At 47.3% G+C, this 13,796-nt stretch overlaps 3 protein-coding genes across 3 annotated transcripts in view; 2 read left to right on the plus strand and 1 right to left on the minus strand.

The window, feature by feature from the left end:
* The window catches only part of chm (CHM Rab escort protein), a 29,760-nt gene extending 22,481 nt beyond the window's left edge, over positions 1–7,279 (minus strand). Inside the window, exons 1-8 of the mRNA XM_075487240.1 lie at positions 7,183–7,279; positions 5,203–5,269; positions 4,840–4,912; positions 4,629–4,753; positions 4,059–4,171; positions 3,919–3,962; positions 3,694–3,840; positions 3,494–3,610 (exon numbers count right to left, since the gene is read on the minus strand). Coding sequence (XP_075343355.1) covers positions 3,494–3,610; positions 3,694–3,840; positions 3,919–3,962; positions 4,059–4,171; positions 4,629–4,753; positions 4,840–4,912; positions 5,203–5,269; positions 7,183–7,234 — 738 coding nt within the window. The 5' untranslated portion in view covers positions 7,235–7,279. The remainder of the gene's footprint in view (positions 1–3,493; positions 3,611–3,693; positions 3,841–3,918; positions 3,963–4,058; positions 4,172–4,628; positions 4,754–4,839; positions 4,913–5,202; positions 5,270–7,182) is intronic.
* LOC142401780 (uncharacterized) overlaps positions 1–13,796 on the plus strand; it is a 337,909-nt gene that overhangs the window by 40,022 nt on the left and 284,091 nt on the right. The window lies entirely within an intron of this gene.
* The window catches only part of LOC142401610 (dachshund homolog 2-like), a 49,660-nt gene continuing 44,866 nt past the window's right edge, over positions 9,003–13,796 (plus strand). Inside the window, exon 1 of the mRNA XM_075487076.1 lies at positions 9,003–9,490. Coding sequence (XP_075343191.1) covers positions 9,003–9,490 — 488 coding nt within the window. The remainder of the gene's footprint in view (positions 9,491–13,796) is intronic.

Below are 13,796 nucleotides of genomic sequence, written 5' to 3' on the forward strand. Positions count from 1 at the left end.
GGGGCAGACAGGTGAGAGGCAGACAGGTGAGGGGCAGACAGGTGAGAGGCAGACAGGTGAGAGGCAGACAGGTGAGGGGCAGACAGGTGAGGGGCAGACAGGTGAGAGGCAGACAGGTGAGGGGCAGACAAGTGAGAGACAGACAGGTGAGAGGCAGGTGAGAGGCAGACAGGTGAGAGGCAGACAGGTGAGGGGCAGACAGGTGAGGGGCAGACAGGTGAGGGGCAGACAGGTGAGAGGCAGACAAGTGAGAGACAGACAGGTGAGGGGCAGACAGGTGAGGGGCAGACAGGTGAGAGGCAGACAGGTGAGAGGCAGACAGGTGAGGGGCAGACAGGTGAGAGGCAGACAGGTGAGAGACAGACAGGTGAGAGGCAGACAGGTGAGAGGCAGACAGGTGAGAGACAGACAGGTGAGGGGCAGACAGGTGAGAGGCAGACAGGTGAGAGGCAGACAGGTGAGAGGCAGACAGGTGAGAGGCAGACAGGTGAGGGGCAGACAGGTGAGAGACAGACAGGTGAGGGGCAGACAGGTGAGAGGCAGACAGGTGAGAGACAGACAGGTGAGGGGCAGACAGGTGAGGGGCAGACAGGTGAGGGGCAGACAGGTGAGAGACAGACAGGTGAGAGACAGACAGGTGAGAGGCAGACAGGTGAGAGGCAGACAGGTGAGAGGCAGGTGAGAGGCAGACAGGTGAGAGGCAGACAGATGAGGGACAGACAGGTGAGGGGCAGACAGGTGAGAGAGACAGGTGAGAGGCAGACAGGTGAGAGGCAGACAGGTGAGAGGCAGACAGGTGAGAGGCAGACAGGTGAGAGGCAGACAGGTGAGAGACAGACAGGTGAGGGGCAGACAGGTGAGGGGCAGACAGGTGAGAGGCAGACAGGTGAGGGGCAGACAGGTGAGAGGCAGACAGGTGAGAGGCAGACAGGTGAGAGGCAGACAGGTGAGGGGCAGACAGGTGAGGGGCAGACAGGTGAGAGGCAGACAGGTGAGAGGCAGACAGGTGAGAGGCAGACAGGTGAGGGGCAGACAGGTGAGGGGCAGACAGGTGAGAGGCAGACAGGTGAGGGGCAGACAGGTGAGGGGCAGACAGGTGAGAGGCAGACAGGTGAGAGGCAGACAGGTGAGGGGCAGACAGGTGAGAGGCAGACAGGTGAGAGGCAAGTGAGGGGCAGACAGGTGAGGGGCAGACAGGTGAGAGGCAGACAGGTGAGAGGCAGACAGGTGAGAGGCAGACAGGTGAGAGGCAGGTGAGAGGCAGACAGGTGAGAGACAGACAGGTGAGGGGCAGACAGGTGAGGGGCAGACAGGTGAGAGACAGACAGGTGAGGGGCAGACAGGTGAGGGGCAGACAGGTGAGAGTCAGACAGGAGAGAGACAGACAGGTGAGGGGCAGACAGGTGAGAGACAGACAGGTGAGGGGCAGACAGGTGAGAGGCAGACAGGTGAGGGGCAGACAGGTGAGAGGCAGACAGGTGAGGGGCAGACAGGTGAGAGGCAGACAGGTGAGAGGCAGACAGGTGAGAGGCAGACAGGTGAGGGGCAGACAGGTGAGAGGCAGACAGGAGAGAGACAGACAGGTGAGGGGCAGACAGGTGAGAGGCAGACAGATGAGGGGCAGACAGGTGAGGGGCAGGTGAGGGGCAGACAGGTGAGGGGCAGACAGGTGAGGGGCAGACAGGTGAGGGGCAGGTGAGGGGCAGACAGGTGAGGGGCAGACAGGTGAGAGACAGACAGGTGAGAGGCAGACAGGAGAGAGACAGACAGGTGAGAGGCAGGCAGGTGAGGGGCAGACAGGTGAGGGGCAGACAGGTGAGAGATAGACAGGTGAGAGGCAGACAGGTGAGAGGCAGACAGGTGAGAGGCAGACAGGTGAGGGGCAGACAGGTGAGGGGCAGGTGAGAGGCAGACAGGTGAGAGACAGACAGGTGAGAGGCAGACAGGTGAGAGGCAGACAGGTGAGAGGCAGACAGGTGAGGGGCAAGTGAGGGGCAGACAGGTGAGGGGCAGACAGGTGAGAGGCAGACAGGTGAGAGACAGACAGGTGAGAGGCAGACAGGTGAGAGACAGACAGGTGAGAGACAGGTGAGGGGCAGACAGGTGAGAGGCAGACAGGTGAGGGGCAGACAGGTGAGGGGCAGACAGGTGAGGGGCAGACAGGTGAGAGGCAGACAGGTGAGAGGCAGACAGGTGAGGGGCAGACAGGTGAGGGGCAGACAGGTGAGGGGCAGACAGGTGAGAGACAGACAGGTGAGAGACAGACAGGTGAGAGGCAGACAGGTGAGAGACAGACAGGTGAGAGACAGGTGAGGGGCAGACAGGTGAGAGGCAGACAGGTGAGAGGCAGACAGGTGAGAGGCAGACAGGTGAGAGGCAGACAGGTGAGAGGCAGACAGGTGAGAGACAGACAGGTGAGAGGCAGACAAGTGAGAGACAGACAGGTGAGAGACAGGTGAGGGGCAGACAGGTGAGAGACAGGTGAGAGGCAGACAAGTGAGAGACAGACAGGTGAGAGACAGGTGAGAGGCAGACAAGTGAGAGACAGACAGGTGAGAGACAGGTGAGGGGCAGACAGGTGAGAGACAGACAGGTGAGGGGCAGACAGGTGAGAGGCAGACAGGTAAGAGACAGACAGGTGAGGGGCAGACAGGTGAGAGACAGACAGGTGAGAGGCAGACAGGTGAGAGACAGACAGGTGAGAGACAGACAGGTGAGAGGCAGACAGGTGAGAGGCAGACAGGTGAGAGACAGACAGGTGAGAGGCAGACAGGTGAGAGACAGACAGGTGAGAGACAGGTGAGGGGCAGACAGGTGAGAGGCAGACAGGTGAGAGGCAGACAGGTGAGAGACAGACAGGTGAGAGACAGGTGAGGGGCAGACAGGTGAGAGGCAGACAGGTGAGAGGCAGACAGGTGAGAGACAGACAGGTGAGAGGCAGACAAGTGAGAGACAGACAGGTGAGAGACAGGTGAGGGGCAGACAGGTGAGAGACAGGTGAGAGGCAGACAAGTGAGAGACAGACAGGTGAGAGACAGGTGAGAGGCAGACAAGTGAGAGACAGACAGGTGAGAGACAGGTGAGGGGCAGACAGGTGAGAGACAGACAGGTGAGGGGCAGACAGGTGAGAGGCAGACAGGTAAGAGACAGACAGGTGAGGGGCAGACAGGTGAGAGACAGACAGGTGAGAGGCAGACAGGTGAGAGACAGACAGGTGAGAGACAGACAGGTGAGAGACAGACAGGTGAGGGGCAGACAGGTGAGAGTCAGACAGGTGAGAGACAGACAGGTGAGAGACAGACAGGTGAGAGGCAGACAGGTGAGAGGCAGACAGATGAGGGACAGACAGGTGAGGGGCAGACAGGTGAGACAGACAGGTGAGAGGCAGACAGGTGAGGGGCAGACAGGTGAGAGGCAGACAGGTGAGAGACAGACAGGTGAGAGACAGACAGGTGAGGGGCAGACAGGTGAGGGGCAGACCTGCTGTACTCACCTGTTCCACGTTGCCATGGCGACAGGTGAGTATCCTGCTGACGTTCTTGAACTCTGCGTAGCGACTGACGTTTGATTTGATGAGCAGATCGACCAATGAGCCGCGAGAGAACATGAGCTGAGGAAGAGGAGCCGGCTGTTACGTCATCATGATGTCATCGTATAAGTATGACACACCAGGAAGTTACCCTTCACCGTTACCTTGGAGACCAGATCGATGTTGAACCTGCGTCCTTCCTTCACCAGCTGAGCGTAGCTGATCTTCTTCCTGCTCGGCTCTGATTGGTTTGGAGCTACTGTGGGGTGGGGCTTGTCAGACTCAGGCTCCTCCCCCTGTACCTGGGCAGTCTGTGATTGGACGGAGTGATTACTGTCTGATCTCAGACCTGCTAACACGTCATGTTGTAAGGACCTGCTCTTCCTCACCTGTTCCTCTTCCTCTCCAGCTTTTGCTTCCCCCTCCTTCGAATCTGCAGCAAACATGTTAACGTGACTTCATCCTCCTCAATACAACTCATTACTGATCATTTCAGTGATCAAACAACACATATTTATCAGATTCTAACCGGCAGATTCTGTCTCTGAGGACTCTTTAATGCCATCTTCATCAGCTGCCCTCTCTTCTTCTGTGGTGTTTGGAGGATCAGCACCATGAGCTTCCTCCGCCTCATCTTCCTCACTGAGAAGACATATTGATAATGTGATCAGTAAACATTCGGATAAACAGGTAAACATTCGGATAAACAGGTAAACATTCGGATAAACAGGTAAACATTCGGATAAACAGGTAAACATTCAGATAAACAGGTAAACATTCGGATAAACAGGTAAACATTCAGGTAAACATTCGGATAAACAGGTAAACATTCGGATAAACAGGTAAACATTCGGATAAACAGGTAAACATTCGGATAAACAGGTAAACATTCAGATAAACAGGTAAACATTCGGATAAACAGGTAAACATTCGGATAAACAGGTAAACATTCAGATAAACAGGTAAACATTCGGATAAACAGGTAAACATTCAGGTAAACATTCGGATAAACAGGTAAACATTCGGATAAACAGGTAAACATTCGGATAAACAGGTAAACAAACAAGAGGCACACAGACTAATCAGGGGCGGAGTTTACCTGGCGTAGCAGAACACCTGCAGGTTGGTGATGGAGGCGGAGTCTGAATTGTTCAGGTCTATTAGCTCCTCCCCTTTCTCCAACAGGCTGGACCAATCGGGGGCCTCGTCTGGCTGAGACTCCTCCTACAAATAGACACACAGGTAACTGTAACTGCCCTGTGGGGCAAACGCAGGCGTGTGATCAATGACCTGATGATCAGTAAACTAACCTGTTGCTGCTGTATCCAGGTGAGCAGCCCGTTGAAGGTGAAGCTGGCCCAGTTCGCTGCATAATAACTCCTCCTGAAAACAGACAGGAAGCTGTCATCTGGCCAAAACTTTCACAATAAAGCTCATCGGTTTAATCAGATAATTAATCAATTGATTAAACACCACCTTGGTGATCAATAAAATAATCAATAAAGACTGATACATAACAATATGAAAGATTAATCCATAACATACACCTGAAACACTAGATAAATTAAATCTATAACCAGATATTGATCAGTTCACAGCTGTGATTGATCAATGATATCCCACTCAGTCCTGACCTGATCAATTGATGATCAATACTAATGATGAGTACTCACCGGTCCAGGTGGAGTACTCTCTGCCCAACTCTGGAGCAGGCGGCTGCTACTACCGACTCCTGAAGCCCTGAACACACAATCAATAACCGGCGATCAATAAGAGGAAGGCGAGGGCCGGTCCGCTGGGCTCTGATGTCATCGGCTCATTCTACTAAAGCTCCCAGAACTTTATTCTTCAGGGAACTTCCTCCTGACCGCGGCTGGTCCCACCTGTTCAGGTTCTTTACCGGAGAACCTGAACAGGTGGGACCAGCTGCCAGATGATCAGTGATATGTGAAACATGGGCTGTGTTTGAAACCGCCTACTACATACCGCATACTGCATACTGCATACTGCATACTACATACTGCATCCTCATCGATCAGACAGTATGCAGAGCATTTACCCACAATGCATTTCGCTCCTGCCCGAGCCGAAATCAGCCGGCCTGAAGCTGATTTCTCTTAAGCTCTAAACTCTGTAAACTTTAGCAACATTTGAAACATTTTCAGGTGAGAAAGTAGTCGTTTAGATCCCCAACGTGTTGAAAACCTGACAAAATACCGGCTGTTTACCATTTTGTTCCCACGAATTCGGCGCTACTAAAGCTAGCCGCAGTGAGCAACGCACTTCCTGTTATTTTCACAAAATAAAATACCCGTTGCCTTTTCTCATAGGGAAAGCCATTACCATACAATTGGTGCTTTTGTTTTGAAAACAGGAAGTGAACCTACCCTCGTTGTAGCTAGCATGAAACTGCCGTTTTGACAGGAAATGACGATCGGCGCCGTCACGTTACGTTGCATCTTGGGTAGTTTGAGTATGAGTAGTAACCTCATGATGCATACCCAACATTTGCAACGCGTCCACCCTGCTGCGTACTCCGCCCCTCAGCCCCGCATCAGCATCAGAACCGGGCCCCCTCCACCAGCTCTTTCCCACATATTTATATAAACACACCAGTAATATAATATATATTATAATTGTGTTAGATCGATTCTTTCAATGGAGTCTCAAGTTAAATAAAGTGTTTATTGGTGGTCACACGTGAAGCATCTCAGCGCTGGGCTCAGTGGAACAGAGCTCCCGCAGGAAATCTGTCAGACTGAGCCTCCATTTCCGGGTCTCATTTGCATTTATAGCCTCATAGGTTGGACTCACACTCGACCGAGTATGATTGGACATGAGTAGGTTCAACATGCTTCGTCATCTCTGGATCAGCCCAAAACAATGTGTGTGTGATTCTAATTGTTTTGTCTCCCCATTCCTGGATCATTTTAGGTCATTGTGGAAAAGTACAGAGACCATTTCATTCATAATGTCTAAGAACAAAGCCAATTTTAACAATTGTTCTCCTTCCATTTTCTCCGGGCTTCCTCCTGCCTGAAGTTCACTCAGACTCATTTTAATTGGCTCCATTTGAATTAGACTAATCAGTCATTTAATGAAATGAATTGGCTTGAATTGGAGTGTATCTCAGCTCATTGATCAGTTTGTGACAGCATTGATTACTGATCAGGAACACTTAGAGGAACAAAAGATAAACAGATATTTGAATCCTCTGTCCTAAGCACGCGCACACAGCTGATTCATCCACAGTTAGCATTGTAGAGCTGATGTTAGCTTTGCTTTTAGCTTTGCTGCTAATGTGAACAAACACTGACACCACTTTGGGTTTTCTGGGGAAGTTCTACTGTTTTTCTTCTCTTCGCGGTTCCAGTCTGGCCGTTAGCAGCTAGCTGCTGTCATTGGAAATGCATTGCCCGTTAGCCGCTAGCCGCTGTCAGTGGAAAAGCGTTGCCCGTTAGCCGCTAGCCGCTGTCAGTGGAAAAGCGTTGCCCGTTAGCCGCTGGCTAACGCCCAGGCTAACATCAGCTGGTTCCCCGGTTCGGACCGGTTTGAACCAGGTTCCGGTTGGTGTTGGGCCGACATGATGAGCGGATACATTCGGACTAACGAACCGGATCATTACAGGTGACAGAAGTAAGCCGAGGTTGTACCTGTGCCCAGAATGACGACGTCAAATTCAGACGGCAGGTCCTCGGCAGCCATGTTGTCCAGCGGTGGAACGAAGTCACGTGACCAGCAGAGGCTGTTTTTTTGTTTTTGTTTGTTTCCTTGTTCTGTAAATCAGGATGTAAACAAGTTCATATTTAAAGTTTATTTTAACCAGATTCCGGGTTTTATGGTTCATGTTTCTGACACTTTATGATTCAAATAAATAAATAAATATAGATATAAATAAATAAATTATATATATATATATATATATATATATATATATATATATATATATATATATATATATATATATATATATATTGTATATAAATAAATAAATAAATATATGAGTAAATAAATAAACGAATGAGTAAATAAATAAATTAGTAAATAAATAAATAAATGAGTAAGTAAATAAATAAATAAATATATGAGTAAATAAATGAACGAATGAGTAAATAAATACATAAATAAATATATGAGTAGATGAATAAATAAATAAATAAACAAATATATGGGTAAATAAATGAGTAAATAAATAAACGAATGAGTAAATAAATAAATATATGAGTAAATCAATGAATAAATGAATGAGTAAATAAATAAATGCTCTCACAGGATGTTCAGCTCCATACAGAGGGGGGCGGGGCCTTAAAGGGGAACTCCGGGGCATTTGAAGCGCATTCCCATTGCTAGAGGTTGTCAAATACTGACAGTAGGACACAGACTGGTGCAAATCGGCGCTCCCTGTGTGGAGATCGCTCTGTTCGCTCAGCCTGTCATGCTAGCCAAATACGTGGTGGCCAAGGGGCAAATTCTAAACCTTCCACGTAAAACAACAACTTGCACACTGCAGAAACGTCACACCACTTTATAAACCATCCGACAATAAAGTCACAAGCCTTACCATCAAAACCATATGCATGGTTCTCACATTACTGGCATGGGGACGTTCCAAAACAACTTTATAAACAGCATGTAACTCACCGGCTGGTTGTACGCTCGCGCATGTGAAAGCCCAAAAGAGTCAATGGACTATAATCACATATACAAAACAATTATCTTCTCTAGAAAAACTGCGTTCAAGTATTTAAAACATTACAACAATACATGCCCAGTAATATTGTAAATACAACACCCTTTCGCTTTCACGTTTCACGTTTGTTGACGAGGAGTCCGAAGGTGCAAGCTATGACGACCGAGAAGGTAAGAGTAATCAAATGTACCTGGGAGCGTGAGAGGGGTCTATTGGTTTCTGAGGTAGGTGTGCCAGAAAGCAAGTCGAAGTACTTCCGCTCAGCTCCCGGGCCGCTCCAGCAAAGTTACATAGCGCAGTTATTCCAACTCAGACCCCCGAAGGGCATAGGAGACAGGCCAATCGTAATATTAAAACTCATTCTAGCTGCACAATTTTTTTCAAGCTGTTATTTTAAGGTAGAAATGTTATTTGCTTTAACTCAAACCTGGCCAATCAAGCTGATATTAATGTGTCCAACACACACTGTTTATACTGCTGGAGGATAAAAATAATTAGTTTTTATTTGTTGTTGTTTGTTTGATGAAAAATGTTGAAAATACGGATTTAATCCATAATGAATAACCCACCTGGTGATGATAGCTGCATCCAGCCCCGCCCCGCCGGTCTCCTTCAGCCAATGGGAGGCCTGTCCGTCTGGCTGCCCTGCTTCTGATTGGCTGTTGGAACAGAGAGAGAGTCAGAGTGAGCGGAGCGGAGCTGAAAAACTCGGAGCCAACAGAGAAGAAACAAAGTGAGCCGCCGCTCTTCATCTTCTTCTTCCTCTCCGTTTTCTGCTCCGACATGGCGGGCTCCTCCACCCGGACCTCCACTCCACCCACCGACCCCGTCCTCCACCCCGACCCGCTTTACAGCGCTCCTAACCCGGCCGGCTCCCCGTGTCTCCCCGGAGCCTTCCTGAGCGGCAGAGTTGCGCTCGGGGTGAACGGGACGAGCGGCGCCGCGGGCGGCGGCGCGGGCGGCGGCGCGGCTCCGCACGCGGAGTGCCGGATGGTGGAAGTTCACGGCGTGAAGGTTGCGTCGTTCGCGGTTCACGGCGCGGAGCTGATCTGCCTGCCGCAGGTGTTCCAGCTGTTCCTGAGGCACCTGGTGGGCGGCCTGCACACCGTGTACACCAAGCTGAAGCGGCTGGCCATCTGCCCTGTGGTGTGCACCGTGGAGCAGGTGCGCGTCCTGCGCGGGCTGGGAGCCATCCAGCCGGGAGTCAACCGCTGCAAGCTCATCACCAGGGCCGACTTCGAGACGCTGTACCGGGACTGCACCAGCGCCAGGTGAGCCGGGCCGGGTATGGATCAGGTTATGGGTTAGGTTATTGATTACAGATCAGGTTATGGATCAGGTTATTGGTCAGGTTATTGATCAGGTTATTGATCAGGTTATTGGTCAGGTTATTGATCAGGTTATTGATCAGGTTATGGGTCAGGTTATGGGTCAGGTTATTGATCAGGTTATGGGTTAGGTTATTGGTCAGGTTATTGATTACAGATCAGGTTATGGATCAGGTTATTGGTCAGGTTATTGATTACAGATCAGGTTATTGATCAGGTTATGGGTCAGGTTATTGATTACAGATCAGGTTATGGATCAGGTTATGGGTCAGGTTATTGATTACAGATCAGGTTATTGATCAGGTTATGGGTCAGGTTATTGATTACAGATCAGGTTATGGATCAGGTTATTGGTCAGGTTATTGATTACAGATCAGGTTATGGATCAGGTTATTGATCAGGTTATGGGTTAGGTTATTGGTCAGGTTATTGATTACAGATCAGGTTATTGATCAGGTTATGGGTCAGGTTATTGATTACAGATCAGGTTATTGATCAGGTTATGGGTCAGGTTATTGATTACAGATCAGGTTATGGATCAGGTTATTGGTCAGGTTATTGATTACAGATCAGGTTATGGATCAGGTTATTGGTCAGGTTATTGATTACAGATCAGGTTATGGATCAGGTTATTGATCAGGTTATTGATTACAGATCAGGTTATGGGTTAGGTTATTGGTCAGGTTATTGATTACAGATCAGGTTATGGATCAGGTTATTGGTCAGGTTATTGATTACAGATCAGGTTATGGATCAGGTTATTGATCAGGTTATGGGTAGGGTTATTGATCAGGTTATTGATTAGATTATTGATTACAGGTCAGGTTATTGATCAGGTTATTGATTACAGATCAGGTTATTGGTTACAAATCAGGTTATTGATCAGGTTATGGGTCAGGTTATTGATCAGGTTATTGATTAGATTATTGATTACAGGTCAGGTTATTGATCAGGTTATTGATTACAGATCAGGTTATTGGTTACAAATCAGGTTATTGATCAGGTTATGGGTCAGGTTATTGATCAGGTTATTGATTAGATTATTGATTACAGGTCAGGTTATTGATCAGGTTATTGATTACAGATCAGGTTATTGGTTACAAATCAGGTTATTGATCAGGTTATGGGTCAGGTTATTGATCAGGTTATTGATTAGATTATTGATTACAGGTCAGGTTATTGATTACAGGTCAGGTTAATGATCAGGTTATTGATTACAGGTCAGGTTATTGGTCAGATTATTGATCACAGATCAGATTATTGATTACAGGTCTGGTTATTGATTACAGGTCAGGTTACAGATCAGAATATTGTTACAGATCAGGTTATTGATCAGGTTATTGATTACAGATCAGGTTATTGGTCAGATTATTGATCACAGATCAGATTATTGATTACAGGTCTGGTTATTGATTACAGGTCAGGTTACAGATCAGAATATTGTTACAGATCAGGTTATTGATCAGGTTATTGATTACAGATCAGGTTATTGATCAGATTATTGATTACAGATCAGGTTATTGATCACCGACTGGAACAGAGCAGTCAAAAGTATTATTTCAAACAAAGAAAAAACCTTCTACATGAAACAAAACAATAAAAAACTGAAAAATAGCAGAAGATTTGATGGAATCAGCAGAAACATCAGTTAAGCTTCATGTTCAAATCTGTAGCGGATCAATAATTCACAAACACACGTGGAAACTGATCAGCACTGAGGAATGGGTCGCGTGAAACAATCCCTTTAACCCGTAAACCTGTTCTTAGCTTCTCTGGTTCATATGCAGGAGTCGATCATCTGAGAACTGATCAGTTCATTTCAGCTGCTTTTTGCCTGTAAACAGTCTTTATTCTTCCAGCTGTTCCAGCTGTTCTCTTTCCTTAGTGAGACAAGTTAAACTAAAGATGTCAGTTAGCACAGCAGCCCGGCCCGGCTCGGGCCGAGCCAAGCTGGTTCTGAGCCTCCGTCCTGCTTCTGAACCGGGCCACAGGAGGTGGAAGCAGCGCACTGCAGGGTTCTGGGTCACAGTCGGAACAAAACCCGGTTGTGATTTCTGGGGTCCTGGTTAGGGTTTGAGTGCATGAACGTGTGTGTGTGTGTCAGATCCTGATTCTTCAGTGTCTGAGTGGCCAAAAATTGGTGTTCATCTCTGTTAGTTTCATCTGTTCTCAGAGTCCAGAGATCATCAGTTAGTTAGAGGGACAGCAGCTCAGTGGGCTCAGCATCTGGCACATCTGTCTCCTCAGAGGGTCTGATCCCCCCTGGTTCTTCATCAGGACTCAAGAGGAACCCAGTCCTCCACACTGGTTTCCAGTCAGACCCCCTGTGCCCCATCTACCTCTAAACCCTAACCCTCTGAATCTTCATCAAAGATTTAAACTAAAACATCTTCTCTGGTTAAATATTTTCTTTCATTGAGAGCCACTGAGCTTCAAACAAAAGGTTTTCTGACCAAAGTCCGTCTCAAACATCTCAGCAAGACCTCAGAAAAAGGGCAGAATATGTCACCTTTAATGTCAAAATCAGCTTCTAACCCTGTCAGTTCATCTTTTCAGCCCTGATTAAGACTCATGATCCACTAATATTGAAGGCTGGAGGCAGAGAACTGGAGCACTGCGCTTCACCACTCTGATGAAAACCCATCAAACTGCTTTCTGACGATCTGAAGACCACAACAAATGTGCTCACATAATTTAATCATGAGAACGCCGACGTGTTTGTGTTGCCTCCAGGTGTGTGTTCTTTAATCGCATGTTGGTGCTGAACGTGGATCAAAATGTTTTGCTCTCAATATTGAATTATGTAAATTAGACTAATTAGTGTAAAACAGGAGAAGCTGTGTGTGTGTGTGTGTGTGTGTGTTTGTGTGTGTGTGACAAGTGTGAAATCAGCAGTGAAAGAGAGGGAACCTCCGCTTTAATGTGACGTTTGTGTAAAACAGCTTTAATCTGCTTTGTAACACGATGATGACACAGTGTGTTACAGTGTGTGTGTATGTTACAGTGTGTGTGTGTGTGTGTTTGTGTGTGTGTTACAGTGTGTGTATGTTACAGTGTCTGTTACAGTGTGTATGTTATAGTGTGTGTGTGTGTTACAGTGTGTGTATGTTACAGTGTGTTTTACAGTGTGTGTATGTTACAGTGTGTTTTACAGTGTATGTTACAGTGTGTGTATGTTACAGTGTGTGTATGTTACAGTGTGTTTTACAGTGTGTGTTACAGTGTGTGTATGTTACAGTGTGTGTTACAGTGTGTATGTTATAGTGTGTGTGTGTGTGTTACAGTGTGTGTATGTTACAGTGTGTTTTACAGTGTGTGTATGTTACAGTGTGTTTTATAGTGTGTGTTACAGTGTGTATGTTACAGTGTGTGTGTGTGTGTGTGTTACAGTGTGTGTGTGTTACAGTGTATGTTACAGTGTGTGTGTGTGTGTGTGTTACAGTGTGTGTGTGTTACAGTGTATGTTACAGTGTGTTTTACAGTGTGTGTTACAGTGTGTATGTTACAGTGTGTGTATGTTACAGTGTGTGTGTTACAGTGTGTGTATGTTACAGTGTGTTTTACAGTGTGTGTTACAGTGTGTGTATGTTACAGTGTGTGTGTTACAGTGTGTGTATGTTACAGTGTGTGTGTGTGTGTGTGTTACAGTGTGTGTGTTACAGTGTATGTTACAGTGTGTGTATGTTACAGTGTGTTTTACAGTGTGTGTTACAGTGTGTATGTTACAGTGTGTGTATGTTACAGTGTGTGTGTTACAGTGTGTGTATGTTACAGTGTGTGTATGTTACAGTGTGTGTGTTACAGTGTGTGTATGTTACAGTGTGTGTAGAAGCTAAGCCAATGCTTTAAGCCACTGAGGTGTTTCGCTTGTTAAAACCTAATTGACGCGCTTGGACCAAACCATCACGGATGAATGAGTACCTTGTTGCCTTTGCGTTTTTACAAACAACTCAGTTTATTTGCCTCTCATGGTCCACGTCTCATGATTACATCCGTACGGAGCATAATATGTTGCTGCACAGCGGTCAAAAACTGTTTTGTCGTCCGGAAACACCTGACGAGCCCCCAACATACATACAATATATATAGTTTTTGTGTGTGTTACAGTGTGTGTTACAGAATGTGTGTTACTGTGTGTGTGTGTTACAGTGTGTGTTACAGTGTGTGTTACAGAATGTGTGTTACTGTGTGTGTGTGTTACAGTGTGTGTGTTACAGTGTGTGTTTTACAGTGTGTGTTACAGTGTGTT

Source organism: Odontesthes bonariensis, chromosome 16 (assembly GCF_027942865.1).
Source record: "Odontesthes bonariensis isolate fOdoBon6 chromosome 16, fOdoBon6.hap1, whole genome shotgun sequence".
NCBI lineage: Eukaryota > Metazoa > Chordata > Actinopteri > Atheriniformes > Atherinopsidae > Odontesthes > Odontesthes bonariensis.